Raw genomic sequence first — 23,841 nt, 5'->3', positions numbered from 1 at the left:
AAGAAATAAAAGTGTACAGTATGTCTAAGGGTTAAATTCAGTGTAAAGCGTGACTCTCTCCACAAAGCGTGACTCTCTCTGCACTCACACTGATGACGCGAGCAAGGCGCGCTGGGCCGAATGAACGCCATTCGGCTCAACTCGGCTCATCTCGGAAGTTCGAGTTCCAAATATTTGTTCGGATTCCAAGACAAAAGTTTCTCGAATCTCCTGGTCGAATACCGATTTGGTCGAAAGTCAAGGCGTTCGAGAACCGAGGTATCACTGTATTGTTTCTTTTCATTACATCCCTTGCCCCAATATATGTATCCCTTTCCTTAATTACATGTCTCTATCAGAAAGAAAGTGTTCTATGGGAAGAAACTGGACTTATAAGCAAGTATGCTTAGTTATGAAACTAGTATACATTTAAAATTTTAATTATCTTAACATTTACAAATTTAATTATCCTAACTTTTATACATATCCTCATTTTATATATGTGTTATACATGCATGCTCTGAATTAGTGACCCATATGTGTTTCTGTTTTCCCATGGTGAAGTAAGGTTTATTATTAACCTCTTGGTGCTGTTCAGCCATTCATCTTAAAATCAACAGGTGGGTTCACCCTCCTTACATTTATTGCTGTAACATATGCATGGTGTTCTGCCATTTTATGTTTTCCATGCTTGTGTTTCCTTTCTTTCCTACCTTTTATTATGAATTTTGTATTTTCTTTTTTTTTGTTGTTTTTTTTTTTTAGCCTCGCCCGAGGTCATTTTTCCATTTTTTGTTCAGATAGAGGAGGAGGGAGAGAGAGAGAGAGAAACATCGACGTGAAGGGACACATCGAGTGGCTGCCACCCGCACGACCAACCAGGGTCGGGGACAAACTGCAACCGAAGTACATGCCCTTAGCAGGAACCGATCCCGGGTCTCTCTGTACCGCAGGCCGACGCTCCAACCGCTGAGCCAAACCGGCCAGGGCTGTATTTTCTTTGTATATATCCCCCCCCCCACCCCCAAGTAATTTGGAAAATCTATAGTATGTGTTTTGTAATGCTAATGGTACTACTTTTGGAGAGAAAGAAGTTAGCAGCTTATTTCTCCCACCTCCTCCTCCACTTTACCTCCTGTTTTTTGTTGGTATCTTTGTGAACATGCCTCCCCCTTCTATTATAATGAAAAATAATTATCACATTTAAATTTAGACTTTATATTTGAATACATTTAGTCTTCCCTGCCAGCCCCTTCATACCACAGCTTCCCCAATCTGTTACTTAATTGATTCATCTCTAGAAAATTTGAGTTCTTGCATATTTGGGAATGCTTTTATGAAGGCTTTACATGTGAAAACCAACTTTATTGGGTACTGAATTCTTCGGTCAAACTTTTTATCTCAATATTCTGAGAACTGCAATACATATCTCCAACAAAGAACTCATATCTCGAATAAACAAACACCAAGCAAAAAAAAAGAAGATGGAAACACAAAAGAGAAATGGGCAGGGACTCTACAAAGGAGGACATATGAAAAGCTGCTCAACCTCCTCAGTCATCAGGGAAATGTCAACTAAAGCCCCAACGAGAGGGGAAACAACGACCACAACGCCAGAAAGACAGTTCACAACACCTGCTGGTGAGCATGTGGAGCGCTGCTGGGAAATGGATAGTCTCTACTAAAGACGAACACACAATTTCCATCCTAGGAAATTGATATAACCCACAGAAATGTACACACGTATACATCCCTGTACCAAGAAACATATGTAAGAACCTCTTAGTGAGCACAATTCACAATAACCCCAAACTGGGAACAATCCAAAGGACTATAAGCCATCTCAAGGATAAATGGTGGTTTATTCATAAAATGGAGTACTATATGGCAATGAGCATGAACGAACTACAGGTACCGCTACGCACACATAGCTGAATCTCATAAACACAACATTGAAAAAAAAAAGAGCCAGAATATAAAAAAAAAAAAATTGTATATGATTCCATACATATGAAGCTCAAGGACAGCCAAAACTGATCAATGTTAGAAATTAGATTAGTTATCTTAGGACGGGGGTCATCAAACTTTTTATGTTAAGGGCCAGATGGAAACCATTTTTTTTTTGGTTAATCCTCACCTGAGAATATTTTTCCACTGACTTTTAGAGAGAGTGGAAGGGAGGGGAGAGGAAGAGAGAGGAGCGAGAGAAACATCAAAGTGAGAGAGAGACACACTGATTGGTTGCCTTCTGCACACAGCTTGACTAAGGCCAGGGATTGAACCTGCAACCCAGGTATGTGCCCTTGACCAGGAATCGACCCCAAACCCTCCTGTGAGGGGAGGCCGGGACCAGATGGCAACCATTTAAGGTTTTGCAGGGCCAGCAGTCTCTGTGGCAACTGCTCCTCGTTGCTGATGTAGTACAAAAGCAGCCGCAGAGAAGGCATAAATAAATAAGCATGGCTATGTTTCATCAAAACTATGGATGCTGAAATTTGGATGTTGTATAAGTTTCATGAGTATTAAGATATTTTTCTTTTGATTTTTTTTTAACCATTTAAAAACACAAAAATCACTTTTAGCTCACAGATGTGGACCAGAAATGGTCCACAGGCCATGCTTGAGGGGGTCAGGTGCTATGATGGGTGGGGCCCGCAGGAACTTCTGAGGGGCTGGTCAAGTTATTTCTTGATCTAAATGTGGTTACACAAGTATGTGTCTTTTGTAAAACTACACTGGGCTGTATGCTTAAGATACCTTCCTATATCTGTATTTCAATTAAAAGAATGCTTTGAAAAATAATTTATTTATTTTTGCTAATTGTCACCCATTGATCTTTAGTGAGAGTGAAAGGAAAGGAGGGGAAGAAAAAGAGAGAGAGAGAGACAGAGACAGAGACAGAGACAGAGACATCTATGTGAGAGAAACACATTGACTGGCTGTCTCTTGCATGCACCCTGACTGGGGCTGGGAAATGTGCAACCCAGGCACATACCCTTAACCAGGAATTAAACCTGTGACCCTTCAGTGCAAGGGCTCCAACCACTGAGCAACTCCAGCCGGGGGGGGGGGCATTTTTCAATGCAATCCCTATTAAAATACTAATGGGATATTTCACAGATCTAGAACAAATAACCTAAAAACTTATACAGAACCAAAAAGACCCCAAATAGCTGCAGCAATCTTAAGAAGAACAAAGTAGGAGGGATCACAATACCAGATATCAAATTATACTACAAAGCCACTATAATCAAAACAGCCTGGTACTGGCACAAGAACAATCATATAGATCAATGGAACAGAACAGAGAGCCCAGAAATCAACCCAAGACATTATGCACAATTAGAATTTGACAAAGGCGGCAAGAGCATACAATGGAGTAAAGAGAGTCTCTTCAATAAATTGTGTTGGGGAAACAGGATAGGTACATGCAAAAAATTAAACTAGACCACCAACTTACACCTTACACGAGAATAACTCAAAATGGATAAAAAACTTAAATGTAAGTCGTGAAACCATAAAAATCCAGGAAGAAACCATAGGCAGCAAAATCTCAGACATCTCATGTAGTAGAATTTTCAATGATACAAGAGAAACAAAGGAAAAAAATAAACAAATGGGACTACATCAAAATAAAAAGCGTCTGCACAGCAAAAGAAACCATCAATAAAATGAAAAGGGGTCCCACAATATAGGAAAACATATTTTCCAATGATATATTGGATAAAAGGTTAATTTCCAAAATACATAAAGAACTCATACAACTTAACAAAAGGAAGAAGAACAAGCCAATTAAAAAGTAGGAAAGGACTTAAATAGATACTGCTCCAAAGAGGACACACAGTTGGCCAAGAGACATATGAAAAGTTGCTCAAAGTCACTAATCATCAGAGATACAAATTAAAATGACTATGAGGTATCACCTCACACCTACCAGAATGGCTGCCATCAACCAATCATCAAACCACAAGTGCTGGCGAGGGTGTGGAGAAAAGGGGACTCTAATACACTGCTGGTGGGAATGCAGACTGATGCAGCCACTATGGAAAATACAGTGTTTTCCTCAAAAAATTAAAATTGAACTGCCATTTGACCCAGTTATCCCATTGCTAAGAACATATCCTAAGAATACTGAAACACCAATCAGAAAGAATATATGTACCCCCGCCATGTTCATAGCAGCACTATTTATAACAGCTAAGGCCTAGAAACAGCCCAAGTGCCCATCAGCAGATGAGTGGATTAAAAAGCTGTGGTACATGTACAAAATAGAACACTATGCAGCTGTAAGAAAGAAAGATCTCTTACTCTTTGAGATGACATGGAGGGACCTGGAGAGTATTATGCTGAGCAAAATAAGCCAGTCAGAGACAGACAAGTATCACATCATCTCACTTATATGTGGAATCTAATGAACAGAATAAACTGACTGACAAAATAGGTCCAGAGGCATGGAAGCATAGAACAGACTGACAAATCTTAGAGGGAAAGGGGGGTGGGAAGAAATAAACCAAAGAACTTACATACATATATGCATAACTCATGGACACAGACAATAGTGCCATGAAGGCCTTGGGGGGCGGGTCCGGAAAAGGGTAGAGGGTATCAATGGGGGGGAAAAGAGGGAACATCTGTAATACTTTCAACAATAAAGATATTTTTAAGAAGTTTATAAAACCAAGTATGTGTGACCAACTTAACTTTTTGGTTAATTTATTTATAGGCACTTCTTCATTCTTGAAATTCACTTACTTCATCGGGATCACTATTTGTCTATTTTTCATTTTCTTTCATTTGAGAAAGGTTTTTCATTCTATCTTTCACCCTTGCCTTTGTTCAGTTTGTTCCATGCTCTGTGCTGGGAACCAACAAATGACCCCAACATTCCCACAGACTGAGTCTGCATGTCACAACCCTTCTGTATCCTCCCCTTACCTTCACTTCAGTGATGCTCGTATCTATTTTCTTTTCCTGGTTAGGAACGACCTTTCAAGCCTGTCTCTCCTTCTCACTGGCTTGCTTTTTCTGTTAACTCTGATTCTGCTTTTTGCAGCTTCTAGGACAGTTGCAAGTGCTCCGGGCAAAGACATGCCCCTGGAATTTAATCCCCATCTCTTGTCCTTCTCTGTAACTTTATTCCAGCACCCCATCTTTCATTTCTGGTTTCACTGTGAACATTTTATTCAACTTCCTGGAAGGTATGAACAAGTTGTCCAAACTCTTCTTGTATTTGTAATGTAAACCTTCCTTCTGAATGTTATTATGAACCCCTCTACTTTGTGTCTGTTTGCTTGTTAATCTTTCAAAGGAGGAAATTCAGCTCCAGGATTTCTCCCGCTCGGCACCACTGACAATTTGGACTGGAGAATGCTTTATTGTGGGGACTGTCCTGTGTATTGTTGAAGGTGTGGGCATATCCCTGGCCTCTATCTCTAGATGCCAGAAGTACACCAGTTGTGACAAAAAAAATGTTCTCAGACATTGTCCAATGGCCCCAGGGGGGATAAGGGGTAAGAGTCCCTAATTGAAAGCCACCAGTCTAGACTCATTTGCCCCAAAACAGAATGAATAGAATCTCCTTACTTCTCTCTGCCCGGGCACTGTTCAAATTCTTCTCTTAGAAATCACATTAGAAAATTGGATGTTATAGAGGTTTCAATTATTAGTTCAGTAATTCAGCAGCCTGAGGGGGGATGGGAGGAATTGGGGCTGGCTTTGGACAGCTACGACTAGGAAATTTCATCTCTATGTCCTCTGTTTGTTGGGGCCAACATCTCTAAATCTGTGTGTTGAGGGTTGGGTTACACTCTGTTCTGATGCTAGGATTCTAGTTTATTTCCTCATATGGGAGTGAGCTGGTCCTTCTGATAAGACATCAAGTTAAAATATAGCCCTATGGTTTGCAGGACTTTCGTTGGGTGGTTAGACAAGTATTTCTCTCTGCACAATGGCCTTTGTTTGGTGCTGCTGGCCCTGCGTTACAAAGCTAGCTCCTAGGGTATGGTTTCCCATCCCTCCAGCCAACCGTCCTCACCCCACACCTTATCCCCTGCAGACGCTGGAACAAACAGGAAAAGGGGCTTGTTTGCAATCCTGACCATCCAGCGAGAATGCCTTCCGGATGGGTGGTCTCAGCCTCTCTCTCCAAGCTGTGGGGTCCCTCTGCGCCTCCCCTATTGTGTTTCTCAATACTGGGAGTTGTATACCCGTCATCCTTTATTGTAATTCAAATTGACCTTTAACTGCCAGACAGCCCTTAAATTTGTGTTTTAACATTGGGGCTATTTCTAAGTTTCAGCTGATGGAATTTCTCCTCTGCTTTTGTTTCTTTCGCCAGGTTTCAGGAAAGGGACATTTTGCTCTCTTACCTTTTAGTCCCCGGTGTAATCTTTCTTCCTTCTCCATAGAGGTAAAGTGACAGAGCAAGAAAACAGCTCAACCTTTCGTACGGAAAAAAAATCTTTCAGTCCCACTTTGAGTAGTGAGGGCAGAAGGGAAGAGTTTTTTTCTAAAACACAGAGTCGAAAGCTCTGGGGTAGTGCTCAGGAGAAAAATCCTATTTTTGACAAATGTTGGTTATGTGGCTCTAGGTGCTTCCCTCTGCCCTGTGCACTTAATTCTATACTCATTAAAACAGAAAATAAGCTCTGATCCACTTCTGCACCAGGCTGGGAGAGAATGACATGTGTCCTTTCTGCTGTTAGCAAGAGACACTGAACAGAAGAAACTACTCCTTATCACTGAACAGAAAAAGGGACCCTTAATTTCTGAACAAACTTCCACCTTCCCCTCTCTCTACCAGAGACTGGGGCACCCACATTTCCCAGTGGGGACCCTCATGCCAGGTACAGATACTGGCTGAGGAATTTCTTCTTCTCTCGGACAGACGCCGATACAGAGACAGGCCGTTGGTAACTGGCATACGAGTAATACACCGGTGTCCAGACCACGCAAAGGTGCTACAGCTACCTTCGTTTTCCAAACAATCCTACAGAATCCTCAGCTTCCTGATGTAATGTTAGTGGACTTAAAGCCAAACAGCTTAAGCCTATATAACTAATGAGGTTCTACGTCAGTCAATGACTGCTGGCATGACACCTCCGGGCAACCACAAACCCACACAAAGGGGAGGTAGATAGTTGGGTCCCACCCTGGATCAGGTACACCAGATGAACATTTTTTAAAAATTCAAATCTCTAAAATCTCAGGTGAGCTGGCTGGAAGGTCATGGGCAGCATGCTCGGCCTGCAGGTAGTAGACAGAAATACCTTTATAACAATGGTCACATTCACAGATGACAAAGATGAAGGTTAGGGGATCATGCCTAAACTGATCCGATGCCTTTGTAGTTTAAATAGAGAGATAGAATAAGGTTGACCAGTTAACAAAAAAATACATATGTGGAGAACTTACCATATGCTCAGCGCTGGTCTAGATGCTTTTAAAATACAATATTCAGTTCCTTTTTTTTTTTTTAATCCTCACCCGAGGACATGTTTTCAATGCATTTTAGAAAGAGAGGAAGGGGGAGAGAGAAACATCCATGTGAGAGAGAAATGGATTGGTTGCCTTCCCATATGCACCCCGACCAGAGATCAACCCCGAAACCTAGGTATGTGTCCTGATCAGGAATGAAACCCGCAACCTTTTGAGATGATGCTCTAACCAACTGAGCCACTGCGCCAGGGCAGTCCCTATTTTTAAGTAACCTGGGATTTCACTGAAAAGACTAGTTACGTATAATAAATAATGTCAAGACAAAGAAGAATCCAGCTTAAATCCTGACCCCTCTTCAACACTGGTGCTGTTAGCCCTCTCCACCTCCCACGCATCCACACCTCCTTCACACCTCCTGTTTGAGAGTCTCTCCCCTATATGTCAGTATCCTGCATTCTCAGGTCTCTTCTCCATCTACATATTCATCCTGGTGGAATGACCCTCACTGAAACAGCAACTACCACCAGTTTGCTGAAGAACCTCCAATTCACAGATCCAACCGGATACACACCTCCAGATACCTCAGAGTCTGCGTGTCCAAACTTGCTTCCCTCCCAACATTTCCAGTCTTGGTGGACGGCACCACCATCCCACCCAGCCGCCCAACCTGGAACCTAGAAGTCACCTATAACTGCTTCTTGATCCTTACTTCCAAATTCAACTGGTCACTGAACCAATTAATTCTTATTCTTTCTCTTACCAAGCCCCTCCTCTCCTCCCTCCTACTCGATGTCCTTCTTAGTTCAGGTGCCTATTATTTCTTGCCTGAGATCGCAAACTGGTTTCTCAGCCTTCGGTACCATCCCGCTCACCCTGAAACTTTCCTCTCTGGCCACTCCCAACCTTTCATCTCACACACCAGTCACACCGGAATGACGTGTATTTCCCCGTGTTTTCCCATGTCCACGTCTTCATGTCCCTTTGCCTGGAACACTCCACTTTCTCCCTCTTAACCTATTAAACTTCTGCTTATCCTTTAAAATTTAGATCAGACATCACCTCCTCCAGGAGGCTTTTTCTGATGCCCTCCCACCCAGAGTCAGATTCCCCACCTTTATACTGGTATCAAAATATCCTATTGTCTTTTTAAACAACGAAGTTCCTCTTTTATCTCAAACTAAATGCAAGGACAGAAAACACATTCTCATAGAAACTGGAGGAAGTAGACTTGTCGTGGATGTAAGCAGAGATGAGCCTCTGTGTCCTCCATTCAGGCTGTCGTCCATACCGGGGTGACCCAGGGGACACCGCTGTCAGCCGCACCTGCAGGGCAGCATCCCTCCCTCAGCCAAACTTTCCCCACATTCCAGACAACGGAGACAGTCTTTTTGTACTGGTCTTTGGCTATTTTTTTAGGGCAGAATGATCACCTATATAAAAAGCAGCATTTCTACGAAGGCGGCCCTGAACATCTGTTTCCTGATCTGCTGACAGCTGACTGGGCTGTGCCTCAGCGACATCAGGACAAGACTTGAAAGTGAACGCAGACCTGTTTCCTCATCTATAAAACGATACACAGAGGATCTCCAAGGATGCTTCCCCCACTAAAATGTCCCCGGGACTCACTCCTGCCCTAAACTGGCTCTCCTTGCGAGTCCCCCCACTTCTGAGAATAGACAAGATACAAAAGGGCCAACAGTCATTGCAGCTCCCCGTCCTGTCTCTCACGGGGGTTACAGGATGGTTAAGGGGGTTACAGGACATTTAAGGGGGTTACAGGACGGTTAAGGGGTGTTACAGGACGGTTAAGGGGTGTTACAGGACGGTTAAGGGGGGTTACAGGACGGTTAAGGGGGTTACAGGACGGTTAAGGGGGGTTACAGGACGGTTAAGGGGGGTTACAGGACGGTTAAGGGGGGGTTACAGGACGGTTAAGGGGGGGTTACAGGACGGTTAAGGGGGGTTACAGGACGGTTAAGGATGGTTACAGGACGGTTAAGGGGGGTTACAGGACGGTTAAGGGGGTTACAGGATGGTTAAGGGGGTTACAGGACGGTTAAGGGGGTTACAGGACATTTAAGGGGGTTACAGGACGGTTAAGGGGGTTACAGGACGGTTAAGGGGGGGTTACAGGACGGTTAAGGGGGGTTTACAGGACGATTTAGGGGGGTTACGGCTTGTTAAGGGGTTACAGGACAGTTAAGCGGGTGGTTACAGGACGGTTAAGGGGGGTTACAGGACGGTTAAGGGGGGTACCAGGACGGTAAGGGGGGGTTACAGGCCGGTTAAGGGGGGTTACAGGACGGTTAAGGGGGGTTACAGGACGGTTAAGGGGGGTTACAGGACGGTTAAGGGGGGTTACCGGACGTTAAGGGGGGTTACCGGACGGTTAAGGGGGGGTTACAGGACGGTTAAGGGGGGTTACAGGACGGTTAAGGGGGGGGTTACAGGACGGTTAAGGGGGGTTACAGGACGGTTAAGGGGGGGTTACAGGACGGTTAAGGATGATTACAGGACGGTTAAGGATGGTTACAGGACGGTTAAGGGGGTTACAGGACGGTTAAGGGGGTTACAGGACGGTTAAGGGGGTTACAGGACGGTTAAGGATGGTTACAGGACGGTTAAGGGGGGGTTACAGGACGGTTAAGGGGGGGTTACAGGACGGTTAAGGGGGGTTACAGGACGGCTAAGGGGGGTTACAGGACGGCTAAGGGGGGTTACAGGACGGTTAAGGATGGTTACAGGACGGTTAAGGATGGTTACAGGACGGTTAAGGGGGGTTACAGGACGGTTAAGGGGGGTTACAGGACGGTTAAGGGGGGTTACAGGACGGTTAAGGGGGGTTACAGGACGGTTAAGGGGGGGTACAGGACGGTTAAGGGGGGTTACAGGACGGTTAAGGGGGGTTACAGGACGGTTAAGGGGGGTTACAGGACGGTTAAGGGGGGTTACAGGACGGTTAAGGGGGTTTACAGGACGGTTAAGGGGGGTTACAGGACGGTTAAGGGGGGTTACAGGACGGTTAAAGGGGGTTACAGGACGGTAAGGGGGTTACAGGACGGTTAAGGGGGGTACAGGACGGTTAAGGGGGTTACAGGACGGTTAAGGGGGGGTTACAGGACGGTTAAGGGGGTTACAGGAGGTTAAGGGGGGTTACAGGACGGGTAGGGGGGTTACAGGACGGTTAAGGGGGGGTTACAGGACGGTTAAGGGGGGGTTACAGGACGGTTAAGGGGGGTTACAGGACGGTTAAGGGGGGTTACAGGACGGTTAAGGGGGGTTACAGGACGGTTAAGGGGGGTTACAGGACGGTTAAGGGGGTTACAGGACGGTTAAGGGGGGGTTACAGGACGGTTAAGGGGGGTTACAGGACGGTTAAGGATGGTTACAGGACGGTTAAGGGGGGGTTACAGGACGGTTAAGGATGGTTACAGGACGGTTAAGGGGGGTTACAGGACGATTAAGGATGGTTACAGGACGGTTTAAGGGGGGTTAAGGACGGTTACGGAGGGTTACAGGACGGTTAAGGGGGGTTACAGGACGGTTAAGGATGGTTACAGGACGGTTAAGGATGGTTACAGGACGGTTAAGGATGGTTACAGGACGGTTAAGGGGGGTTACAGGACGGTTAAGGGGGTTACAGGACGGTTAAGGGGGGTTACAGGACGGTTAAGGATGGTTACAGGACGGTTAAGGGGGGTTACAGGACGGTTAAGGATGGTTACAGGACGGTTAAGGGGGTTACAGGACGGTTAAGGGGGTTACAGGACGGTTAAGGATGGTTACAGGACGGTTAAGGGGGGTTACAGGACGGTTAAGGGGGGTTACAGGACGGTTAAGGATGGTTACAGGACGGTTAAGGATGGTTACAGGACGGTTAAGGATGGTTACAGGACGGTTAAGGGGGTTACAGGACGGTTAAGGGGGGGTTACAGGACGGTTAAGGATGGTTACAGGACGGTTAAGGGGGGTTACAGGACGGTTAAGGATGGTTACAGGACGGTTAAGGGGGGTTACAGGACGGTTAAGGATGGTTACAGGACGGTTAAGGGGGGTTACAGGACGGTTAAGGGGGGGTTACAGGACGGTTAAGGGGGGGTTACAGGATGGTTAAGGGGGGTTACAGGATGGTTAAGGGGGGTTACAGGATGGTTAAGGGGGGTTACAGGATGGTTAAGGGGGGTTACAGGATGGTTAAGGGGGGGTTACAAGATGGTTAAGGGGGGATACAGGATGATTAAGGGGGGATACAGGATGGTTAAGAGGTGGTTAGCAGGATCTCCAATGTGTGCCTCAGAATATTAGAAATATATCAATACTCTCTTCCTCTAATAATTCAAGGTAGAAGTTCAACATGTGCTTAAGTAATCCCAAACCTGTACACATCCTACTACCTTCTGAAGTAAGGCATGTCCTTTCACGACTTTTAAATTTATTTCTTTAAAGCTTCAAAGGGTGTCTTTAATTTTAGTGTTTCCGGATTCAGAGAACAAGTTCGTATAAATCCCAGCCATACCTTCAGAAGCCCATGGTCTTAATACTAGCACAAAAAAATGCTCTTGGTGTTTGGCTTTTTGGTTACCTGGCGATGTCCATATTGGCCAAAACTGCTTATCTGGCAAAAATCACCACAGACCTTGAACATTACATTTCTTTTGCTAAGCTTTACAACTTTTTCATGCTTTTCTAAAGTGGTTTCTATAGTATTTACCAATCACTTATTGTGAGCACGTATTGGCATCTCCAAATTTCACTGCCGCGTCTACGCTGACATGCAGTCTGCACCCTCTACCTGTCCCTGCTGAGGGATGAGTTTCTGGAATAAAGATGGTTCCCATCTGACATAAATCCCAGAGTGAGCAGCTTTATTCCTAACCCTTGTCCTGAGCCCAAGTTCACGAGGATCATTCTGCCGTACCAGCCAATGGAAGCCCCCGTCCAGACGTGGGGGTCCAGGCATTTCTGGAAAATAGGTTGGCTTTCCCTAACACGAACCCCAGCACCTCCAGACACTGTTTCCAAGTGAATCCCTTCTTCTCTGGCCCTCGTCATTCCTAATACCACTGTTTGAGTTAGGACTCCTTTCTCAGCTAAACAATCTCCGTCAATATATGACACGGGTTAAGAGTCCAACCTCCAAGGTTCAAATCTCACTTCCAACATTTGCTAGCTTTATGGCCTGGGTAAATTACTTCATCTAACTTGACTTCTTCATCATTAAGATGGAACTACAGTGCTGACAGTATCCACCTCATGGAGATGTTGTTATAAGCACTGAATGAGGTGGTGACTATAAGGTACTTGGCACCGGGCCTGGAACAGAGCAAGGTTTCATAATTATCATCATCATCATTATTACTAGCTTCCTCACTGGTCTCCTGCCGCAAGATTATCACCCTCCACCAATCCATCTTCCATGCTCTCTCTAGAATGTACTTTCAAAAATGTTTCTTGATTATAAGATACAACTATTTCACTACAGAAAATTCAGAAAACCTCTGAGGGAAAAGTCACCCCACAGTCTGATCGCTGTTGATATATTTCCTTCTAGTCTTTGCTGTTTTCCAACCAACGTGAGATGATCATTTATACACTATTTGTGCCTGCTGTTCCCACCTAAGCATTTTTCCGTAATTTAACAATACAAGGTAGGTTCAGTTCTAACTTTCTGCTTAGCATCAAACATGACTGGAGCAATAAATGACTGGCGGTGGGAATCTCTGCTCCCCTTCTCTCTTAGTGCCCCTGGCTCCCCGCCGGCCAAGGCAAAGCTGCCAGAGTTACCACCGCCAGGTTTCTCTGGTGCTGACAGTCTACTGCCTGCACTTCTGCTCACTAGCTTCACAGCTGAGACCTGTCCTCTTGGGACGGGGTGGGGGTGGGGGCATCTGGTGCAAGGAACGCAGGAGAAGCTGAGGGTTCAGGTCCACCCAGTGCTCTGCTGGTCTTCCATCCTGCTAGCTTGCACCATGCTCCCCCTAAGGTTGCGCTCACGCATGTCCTCGGTCTGGAGGGCCCCCTCCCTGTCTCTCCCCATCTGTGTCCACTGCATTTTTCAAGACCCAACTCTGAACAAGAATGTGTTAAATAAAACATTACCCTCCATAATGACAACAAAGCCCGGTGCCTCAGAGCACTCTTACAGTCTGGCCACTTCCATATGACAGCACAGGTACCTGGCAGACACCTGTTGAATGGGTGACTGAATATTTCATTGTTTACACTGTCTCTTCAAACAAACCACAAAGCCCGTCAGAGATGAACGATTTCTCTTCATTTCCATTCCTACTGGTAGTGGGCACAGAACTAGGTAAGCAGTAGATGGCTGATGAATCCAGCACAGCCAGCACCTTCTCTCCTCTGTAACGTGGGTGCTTTTACTTCTTTGTGTTGCCGTATTGCATTCACTAGGCTTGATAACAGCTAACACTTCAGAGTGTGTACTGCTGGCCAGCCACAGTTCTCAGGGCTTCACGTGTATCAACTAATTTACTCCTCACAACAGCCCTGGAAAGGGGCTACTATTATCATTTTCATTTTATACATGAGGAAGTGATGGAATAAGAATTCAAATTTAAAAAAACTAGTTTGATCAAACACAATGCCCATGTAACTGAATCCAACAACTACAGTATTTATTAAGGATCAACTATGTCCTGAGCGCTAGGTAAGGATACTGCCTACCCTGGAGGGGGAGAAACACCTACCAGTGCACTGAACACACACAGCCGGGACGATACAGACCGACATGAAGACAGAAAAGGGCAAAGGAAGCCCAACTCCTATGATGAGAACGAGCCTCTCCCAAATGCTGGGAAACAAGGGTCATGTCCTTGTCAGTCAGATCCAGGCTGAGCCCTTGGTGGGAACCACAGTCCCGGAGCACGTCTGTGAGCGTCCGGCAGGGCCCTGCACATCTGTTCACCCCATCAGAAGACCTGGGGCCAACTGGCCCTTGCTCCCCAAGTGACTCCTCACCACTGATCCTTCTACCCTGTATCCCAGGAGTCTGGGGTAGCTGGGTGGCAGCTCAGCTCCTCCTCATTGACAGGGATACAACATCTCAACAAATCACAAAAGTGATGTGACACTAAGGTATCTGACAAGCAGGGAAGACAGCCTTTTTGCAGAACCTGTTTGTGTATCATAAACTTTCAAGAGTTCAACATGCTCCTCACCAACATCAACGTGTTTTTTTGGTCAACATCTGACACACGTATCTTTTAGGGAACACTCCATAAATACCAGCACGCTGGAGTCTAAACTGGACCTGGAGCCAGTGCGTCAGTGACCCCAGCCCCACCCCCACCCACCGCAGACAGCAGAAGTCCCTGGGAGCCGCCCTCACAGCCCCGGGACTGCTGTCACTCTGGAAAGCAAGAAACACCCAACTCCTCAGAGCTCTCACCCACACCACAGCTCAACCACCACCGGGACGCTAGCTCTGTCCCAGTCCCTAACCCAGAGCCCAATCTCAGCCCCTACACACTCAGCTTGTCCAGACAGAAGGTATCAGCTCTCCTCCTAATCTGTGTTCTCAGTGACCACCACCACCCAGGTGGACACCGAGTTGTCCTCATTCCCACATCCCCTCCTCCTCAGAGGCCCTCCAACCCACCCACTCTGTGCCTCTCACCCGCCACTCTATCCGTCCAGACCCTTGAGATTTCTTGCCTGGCTCAAGACACCTTTCTTACAGTTCCCCCCACCAATCCCTCCTCTCCACCACAAGCCAGAATAGTCTTTCAGAAACACAAGGTCATGGCATGCTTTAAAACCCTCAGAAGCTCACTATTACCTATGAGATCAAGTCAAACGCCCAACCTTGGCTCGCTGGGCCCTGAGAAACCTGGTCCCTGCCTGCTTCTCATGCCACCTTTTGTTCATCCCCACACATGCCCCTCCCTTTCTGTTACCCCCAGACCAAGAACAGTCCAAATGAGCCCCACCCTCTCAGAGCCAACGAGCTCAGGCCTCTGCACAAGCACCACCTCCCACAGGAAGGCCTCCATGATGCCTTTCCGTGATCTGTGTGACCAAGTGCCTGTGCCCACCTCTACTGACATGCCATGCCCCACAAAGCATCCTCAGTCCTTTCCTTCAATGTCTCTTGCACTGGCCTGTGAGCTCACTTCTGTCCCCAGACCCCAGAGTGGTAGCTGGCACACAGTAATGGTTTGCCCAGATGACAGACAGAGCCCTAGGAGCCCAAGCCCGGGCCACAACCCCCTGCCCTTCCCTGACACCCAGAGGAATTACCGACGCAGTCGCAGGTGGGGAACTCAGCCTGGGCTCTCTTGGCAGGTGTGTCCAGCAGACTCTTGGTAGGTGTGTCCAGGTACTTAAGAGGTGACTCCAGGAAACCACTGAGGGTGGGTGTGAGTGGGTTCTCAGCCTTGGTGGGTGTGGCCTCCTGGCCTCCCTCCTCTGAATGGAAGCAGGTGGTTGAAAGCACAGTCACAGCCCCCGAAGACTCGATCTTGATTTGCTTGGGGGAACGGGTGGCCAAAGGGCTCTCGGGGGCTGGGAGACACGTTGGCTGGTTGTCGGGGTCCTGAATGGGCACAGACGGGGGGCCGGGAAGCCCAAAGCTATCCCCAAATTCAGCTTCAAACTGCCGGATGAGCTCTTCCAGCTTGTCATCAGCGGGGGGAAGAGGGCCAGCAGAGCCTGGCTGCAGGGTTGCCGTGGGGCTGGGGGACCTCATTTCCTGAGTAGGGGGCAGCAGGCTGTCCCCAGAGGGACTAGGTGCAAATAGCGCAAGAGAAGGTTCTGGGGGGAGGGGGACAGCAGAGCCCTGTGAGGCAGGGGCAGGGGCAAGGGCAGAGGCAGGTGGATGTGCCTGCGCATCCTCGGTGGCCGGGGACCGCAGCCCTTCTAGGACGATTTGCCGCAGAGGCGGGAAGAGCGGCTGCGCTTCCCGCGGCCTGGACTTCTTGATCTGAATGGGCTTCCGGACACTGGGCTTGATCGCAGGAGTGGCTTTCTCAGGACCCAGGGGACCTCCAACTGGTGTCAGGGGTTTCTTCTTCTTCTCCTTGGGCGGTCTGTCTGCAGGCCGCGGGACAGGTGAGCTTGACGGTGCCCACCAGCCGGGAGCAGGAGGCTCCGTGGGAGCAGGGAAGGAGGAGGCGTTTTGGGCCTGGTCCAGGAAGAGACTGCGCTTATGGTGGAGGTGCTGCTGCAGGGCGGCCTGGGCCTTCTGGTGGGTATTTGGCTCCGAGGCTGGTGTGGGAGCCTCTCTCTGGAGAACGGGGGCTGGGGCTGGGGCTGGGGAGGAAGAGAGAGCCTCAACCTTGACCTTGGGCTTGGTGGGCAGGGCCTCTGGCCGCTTGAATACTGACTGGATATAATCACTGGCACTGCCCAACAACTGCTCCAGTTCAGCCATGGGGTCAGGGCTCGGGCGAGGCATGGGCCAAGAGCTCCGGGGAGTTGCTGGTGGGGTGTCAGTGCCCCAGGCTTCAGGAAACTCTGTTCTAGGAGTTGCTGGGGGGAAGGCAGGGCTGTCGGGAACAAAGGATGGGGGCTCTTCAGGGGGTACCACAGGCCACGAGGGGGCCCGGAGGTAGGACTGGGGAGATCTGAACGGGGCGGGAGGGGACAAGGCCTCGGGAAGGGGGCAAGAAGCCTGGGAGGTGGAGTGAGAAGGCTGGGGGAGGGCAGAGGAGAGCTGCGTGAGGGCTTCGATGGCGATGGCGGTCTGCAGGCTGATGTTTTTTTCCTTGGCGATACTCAGGGCATTCTGGGACAGAGGCAGGCCCTCTGGGGGAGGTATCTGGGGGACCTCAGAGCTGAGGAGTGGCCTGGAGCTGGGTGCTGGGAGGCCAGCCTCACTAGGAGGCAGAGTCCCTGGGAGCCTGGGCCGGTCCTCCCCTCCTTCCACGACCACAGACTTGATCTTCCCCTCCAGCCACTCGAGGTAGTCGGGGCATTCCGGGCCATCGCAGTTGCAGCTGGGTGGTTTCATGCCATGCCGAGCGAGGGCCAGGGCTGTCTGCAGCGTGTCCAGGTCTTCGCTGCTGGCAGAGCAGCTCTCGGGCCCGGACTGGGGTCCCCTGCTGTTGTTCCCGGCCTCGCGATTCATCTCACGGTTGAAGGTTTCATAGAGCCGGGTGCTAAGGGCCCCGTAAGAGGACACGGCTTCGGCCACAGCCGAAAAGGCCACCAGATCGTGGGCATCTTCCAGCCGAGCAGTGTGAGCTGGGCCTGGGGTAGCGTCCCAGCCGGGCTTCTGGTCTACTCGCCAAGGATCCCCAGCCCCCAGCAGGCTGGGTCCTGCGGGTTCTCTAGCACCATTGACCGGCGCCCCTGAGGCGCTTAGCTGCCTTGAGTTCCCATGGTACACTGGCCCTGAGTCCATCTGACCTGGAACAGGTCCATCAACTGGGCTGAGCTCTGAGCCTGTCTGGAGGGAGGGAGAGAGGGAGGGAAAGAGAGAGAGAGAGAGAGAGAAAGAGAGGGGAAAAAAAAGGGGAAAAAGATGAGCCATCATATTTAAAAAGCTTGTACTGCTTCACACCACTCAGATGCACACCTAAGCCCTGCTTTCCTGGCAAACCCTCTGTCTCTGATATGAACCTCAGCTCATCATCCCAAGTCTCCTTTTCCCGCTCGCTGCACCAGCAGGAATGGAAGGCAGATCTCTGCGAGCGCCTCGTACGGAATTCTGAATGTTGCTCAGACGTTTGGGGGCCTCAGATCAATCACACTGACAAGGCTCCCCTGAAACTAAGCATTTGTTAAGGACACCTAGAAAGGCCTTTAACTCCCAAGGACCAAGGTGACACCAGGACCATGCTGATTTTTTTCCCAGGAGAGAACAGTAAACTACCCAAGCACACCAGGTAGCAATGTGCAGTAAGTGTAAAATATGTGTGACAAATTTTATTCGATTAACAAACTTAGCTAGGACAAGGGGTCAGCCACAGCTTCTCAGTGGGAAGGAACCCACAAGTTCTTTCATATGCCCACTACCGTCCTCACGTAAGCCCAGGCTGAGCTCAGAGTCTGGGACAGGACGACAACCCCACTCTGTCCCAGGCCTGAGGGAAACACTGCCAACCTGGCACCGCATGTGTTCTGCCCCATGCTGAGCCAGTCCTGTGGATGACAAGCCCATTACTTCTTGGAAGAAGATCCAGGCCCCTCCCCAAGCCCAGGAAGCTGACGTCCACCAAAGCACACAGCAGGGGGAGGACACAAGAAGAGGGCCCGCTAGGAGCCTGGTCCCGCAATTTAAAAGCTAATACAAAGACACAGAACTGAGAAGATTCATCCCTCCAGAAAGGAGAGTTCTTCCTTACAGTAGAATGCTAATTTAAAAAATATATGGAAGGGCCCTGGTCGGTTTGGCTCAGCAGTTAGAGCGTCGGCCTGCGGTCCAGAGAGACCTGGGTTCGGTTCCCGCTAAGGGCACGTACCTCCGTTGCAGTTTGTCCCTGGCCCTGGTTGGGCCCTGCAGGAGGCAGCCACTCGATGTGTCCCTTTCACATCGATGTTTCTCTCTCTCTTCCTCTCTCTCCCTCCTACTCTATCTGAACAAAAAATGGAAAAATGTCCTTGGGAGAAGATTAGAAAAAAATGTATACATATAGAGAGAGAGGCTACTTTGGCTCCTTCCCCTGGGTTCCATGGCACCCGACAGGTGTCTCTATTAGCACTTATCACATGCCACTACTGTAAACTAAGTAGCTGCCCCCCCACCAGTTGACAGTTCCTTCAAGACAACGTTCAAATCTTCTTGAATTCTGTGCCTCTGCCCACAGCTGCTGCAGTCACATTCTGAGTCCAGTGAAAAGCCTCCCGTTCCCCATGGGCCACGGAATACGCCAGCCTCTCCCTGACACTGGGGGGAGACCAGGAACAAATACCACGAGCATGTGTGACCAGAAGAACACGGGAGAATAGCATGGATTCACAAAAACAGTGTCAGGAAGAACAATGCTCCATGAGTTGAGGCTTCCCCAAAATGGTCAAGACAACAAAAAAGATCGGAAGAGTTATTTCTGGTGTGAGAATAAGAACAAGGAAGGGCTAGGCTGGCTCTTGAGCCTCTGAATTCCCTGGGAAAAAAATGCTCTTCGGACCAGAAAGAGAAAAAGGGGAAGTGAGGGAAGTGAAGCCAGGACAGGTGGGGAGACGTTCAGAAATTCTCAATGCCGGTTTCCTGGCCAGGGGAGTCCACTGGTACATTCCTCACACTTGCTGGCGATCCTGGAGGAAATCTGCCCTCAGGGGAAGGTGCCAACAGGTGGGAAAAGGGCAAATGCTGTCTCCAACTTTCAGGACACTGAGTGAGAAGAGGCCCAGGTAAGATTCCCAAGTAGGTGACCACAAGAACGACAGAAGTCGGGTCCAACGAAGGCCATCAGCCCATTACCACCCAACTAATCTCACTGTTGCGTGTCATATGATGACTGGACCAGGAGATGAGGAGACATCCTGGCTCACAGGTCAGATTCAAGGCTGCAGGCCAAATCTGCCACAGACCTGTTTTGTTTGGCCTACATAGGTATATACTTGCTTTCTGAAAGTTCACATTACACCACTTTGCTTTTATGCAACACCAACATTAGTACTTGTTTCACTTAACTGAAAGAAATCCGCAGAGGATTTTAATTTTTAGTTTAAAAAAAAGGCGAAAACTGGCCCTGGCTGGTTTGCTCAGCGGTTAGAGCGATGGCCCACGGACCAAAGAGCTGCAAGTTCGATTCTGATCAAGGGCAAGTACCTGGGTTACGGGGTCATGCTGAGGCAACTAGACAATGTATCCCTCTCACATGGATGTTTCTCTCTCCCTCCCTCCCTCCCACCTGCTCTCGAGTGAGGACCAACCAAAAAAAAAAAAAAGGCAAAATCTGAAAATAGCACCCAGCGTTGGTCTTGCAGTGAGCCGCCACAGAGGCAGCGCGCGGGTCAGCAGCAGCAGTGGCCCCGCCAAGCTCTTTCCCCAGGAACTACACTCGGATCTGAGCGTCCAGCCGCCATGAGGCTGAACTGTGTCTGTGAGCATCTGTGCTTTACCTAGATTTACTTTGTGCATTCCTTAGCAAGATGTCTCCTAAGGTATCCGAGAAGCTTAAGAGAGCTCGTAAGGATGTTGTGCTTAGTGTAAGCCTAGACATAATTCAGCATATTTGGTTGATTATTTTTCAAATCTGGGAACGCTCAAAGTTTCTTCCATATAAATTAATGGTATTTCTTTGCTTTATGTCATTTCAGCTTCCAGTTAGGTTTCACAGAAACCCTCTCCCTTCAGATAGTGGGGGAAACTTGTACAGTGTTGGGTTGGTTTGTCTGTTTTGCCAACATTAAAAAAATAAAATTGCACATGAAACCCAGCCTTTTTTGAGGGTCCCCACTCCTGCCTGCCAACTTGGTCTACCACTGAGCACTGGCTACCACTCCCGCTCACACCCAGCTTCACCATTCAGCACTGCTTCTACAAACCGAGGCCCAGAGTCAGGGGTTATTTATCAACTGCCTGAATTAATTATCACTTTGTTCGTTTGTGTTACTTGCCAAGCCCTGTAGACATTTGGGTTGTGACTCCGGCTGCAGACGGTCAAGTTTCACAAGGTCGGCCATGACCCCCGTGAACGCAGCTGCGGAGCACCATGGGCTGGCAGGCTGGCCCACCACCAGCTGAAGGACCATGCTCCAAGTACCGAGCGGCGTGTCAGCCAGGGGGCAAGTCTTTAGAGGTCTGCCACAGGGCTCCATCCTCAGAACTCTCCTGTTCAAGCCTAGTTATCAATAAGGGCAGCGGAAGCACATTTACCAAACAGGCAGATGCTGAAAATGGGAGAGATAAACCTATGTTAAGTGACAGGATCAAGTCCAAAAGGTCAATGGAGAAGAAAAAAGTCGAACAGGGTAAAGAGGGTCTGGACGTGGGGTCCAAACCACATCTGTGCAAATTAAAGATGGAAGAAGCAGTCAGCGATGTCCAAGCAGATAAAAATGGTTGAGACTAGTGCACAAGGCATTTTAGGGTTCAGGGGGGCAGAAGGCTCAACGGTACGCCCATTATAAAGGGTCTTATAATGCAGGATGTTTTCACATTTTTTCACTACAATCCACAGTGAGAAATAGATGTTATACCATGATCTATTATATATTTATATATATGAAAATTGTGCAAAATAGTATTTCTCCTTACTAGATTAATGGATCCCTCCCTCCCTCTCTCTTTCTTATAGGCGGCATTTCATAGTTCACTAACGGGTCCCAACCCACAATGAGACACACAGGCCCTGCAGCACAGGCAGCACTGGCCCTGCTCTGCCCGGAGTCCCGACCTGAAACACGGGCTTCCTGTGGGGCTGCACCTCGGAGGGGGCACAGAGGAGAGCGAGCAGGATAGTTCAAAACCACAGAGAATGGGTGGGTCCCTTTGGTTCTGAAGAAGACAAAACTCAAGAAGGTCTTTAAACATCTGAAGGTCTGTCATTAGGAAAAGAATTAGATTCGTTTCATGTGGGCCCAAGAGGTGGAATTAGAAAACAGGTGAAGCTTTAGAGAGAAGAACTTAGGCTCAATTTAGGGAAGAGTTTTAATACTTAGAGATACCAAAAAGTGCACTGGACTCCATCCCTCTAACAACCAGGAGGCAGCAAGCTCTTTTCAACGGAGATGTCAAAAAGAAAACCAGTTACTTGGTGATTGTTAGAGGTAGGACACTGCTGGAGGAAGAGGACGGGAGCTAGTTTAGGCCCTTTCGAATTCCCAGCTCAGAATGCCCCAATGCTAAAACCCTCCACAACTTCTCCCTCAACTGTCACTCCCCTCTGGGCTCAGCAACCACCACTCTGGGGATGCTCGTGTCTGCCCTGTGTCTGAACCTCTCAGCTGACCTCCAGCTAACTCCAACCCCTGCAACGTAATGCAGTTAGTCTGAAATGGAACTGAATTCCCCCCCTCACCTCCAACAGGCTCCTTCTCCAACTCTCCTATTTCTGCCAGTGTTCTTGCTCACCAATGTCCCCAACCCAAACATCATCCGCATCCTTCCAACACACCCCATTACCAGATCCAAACAACTCTGAACACAGGTGCCTCTCTGTCCCATCTCCTCCCTTTCTGCTCCTGCTCTCCTATTTGGGCTTTGGTGTGTGTGTGTGCACATTTTTAAATTTTCCAACCTGACTGTGGCTCCTTTAAGCAACTCCACACACCCCAAGCCCCTCCTCCCACCACAAATACGCATGCACACGCACACACGTAGTCTTTTCTCTACCTTACAATCTCTTGTTGATCATATCTCGCCCTTCCCTGGGGCTCCCAGCCATCAACTTTGTAACTGTTCCTTGCTCAACCTTATTTTAAGAATGTCATCTGCATGAGCCCAGTGCTTACCATGTGCGACAGGTTTTGTTTTCCAAAGACGGCCGCTACAAGCCCTCTACCCCACATGCACATCTGCCATGGAGATGTGAGGCTACATTCTGCACCTCCCCCACCCTAAATCCAGGTGGACTTGTGACAATGGAGGAAGTGACATTGCAAGGTAAGACAGCTTCCGCCTGGGTCTCTTGGGACACTTACTCTTGGAGCCCAGCCACCATGCTGAGGAAACCCAGGCACATGGAAAGGCCGCATGTAGGTGTCCAGCTGACAATCCCAGCTGAGGTCCCAACAGCTGGCATCACCTGCCAAACGTGTGAGTGAAGAAGCCCTTTGAGGATTCCAGGCCAGCCTTCGAGTTACCTCTAGCTCTTGAGCCTTCCCAGCTGACGCCTTAGACATCAAGGCGCAGAGACCAGGCACCCACGCTCTGTCCCTTCTGACTTTTGGATCTACAGACTGAGCATAACAAAATGACTGCTGTTCTATGCCACTAACTTTTGGGGTGGCTTCTTACCAAACAATAGACCAGGCTGTTTATTTTGGGAACAGCAAGAAGTTTATAAAGTGAAAGATAAGAAACAGACCTATAAACAAACAAATGCCCCTAAAGCATATCCATGCAAACAGTTACACAAGGGCCATGTTTTTTTTTTTGGGGGGGCGGGGGGCATAGGGTGGAGGGAGTTACTTCTCTCTGGGCAGGTGAACATGTGTGTCAAGAAAGGTTTCACCTCGACGTAACCTTTAGGATGAGGCTTGAAAGATGGGCAGGTGTTTTGGAGGAGGGGAAGGAGGAGGGATTCTAGATGGACAGACCAGCATTGCGAAGACACGGAATCATAAGAAGGTCTGAGACTGGGGAAGGGTACGCTGCTGGGCGTACCTTGAGCATCAAGTGTGGGGAGGGCAGGTGTGTGGCTCACAGCATGAACACAATGAAGCAGATTTACATCTCGGGAAGGGCGCTTAAGTGTTCCAGCAGAGCAAAGACTGCAGAGTTCAAGGCTGGTGGCCTGAAGACCGCCTGGGAGCCTCATGCCACTGTCCAGATCAGTGATCGTAAGTAAGGGCCTG

General features: G+C 48.5%; 1 protein-coding gene across 3 annotated transcripts in view; it reads right to left on the bottom strand.

The window, feature by feature from the left end:
* Window positions 1–23,841, bottom strand: part of TET3 (tet methylcytosine dioxygenase 3) — a 112,563-nt gene that overhangs the window by 40,670 nt on the left and 48,052 nt on the right. For 2 of the 3 annotated variants that reach the window (XM_036263169.1, XM_036263170.1), the window contains one exon: window positions 15,676–17,824. In XM_036263169.1, coding sequence (XP_036119062.1) covers window positions 15,676–17,824 — 2,149 coding nt within the window. The remainder of the gene's footprint in view (window positions 1–15,675; window positions 17,825–23,841) is intronic. The other variant, XM_036263171.1, reaches the window with a different exon arrangement.

This window comes from Molossus molossus, unplaced genomic scaffold (genome assembly GCF_014108415.1).
Source record: "Molossus molossus isolate mMolMol1 unplaced genomic scaffold, mMolMol1.p scaffold_m16_p_15, whole genome shotgun sequence".
Lineage (NCBI taxonomy): Eukaryota > Metazoa > Chordata > Mammalia > Chiroptera > Molossidae > Molossus > Molossus molossus.
The sequence above is the reverse complement of the archived record's forward strand: the minus strand, read 5'-3'. Positions and strand labels throughout refer to the sequence as shown.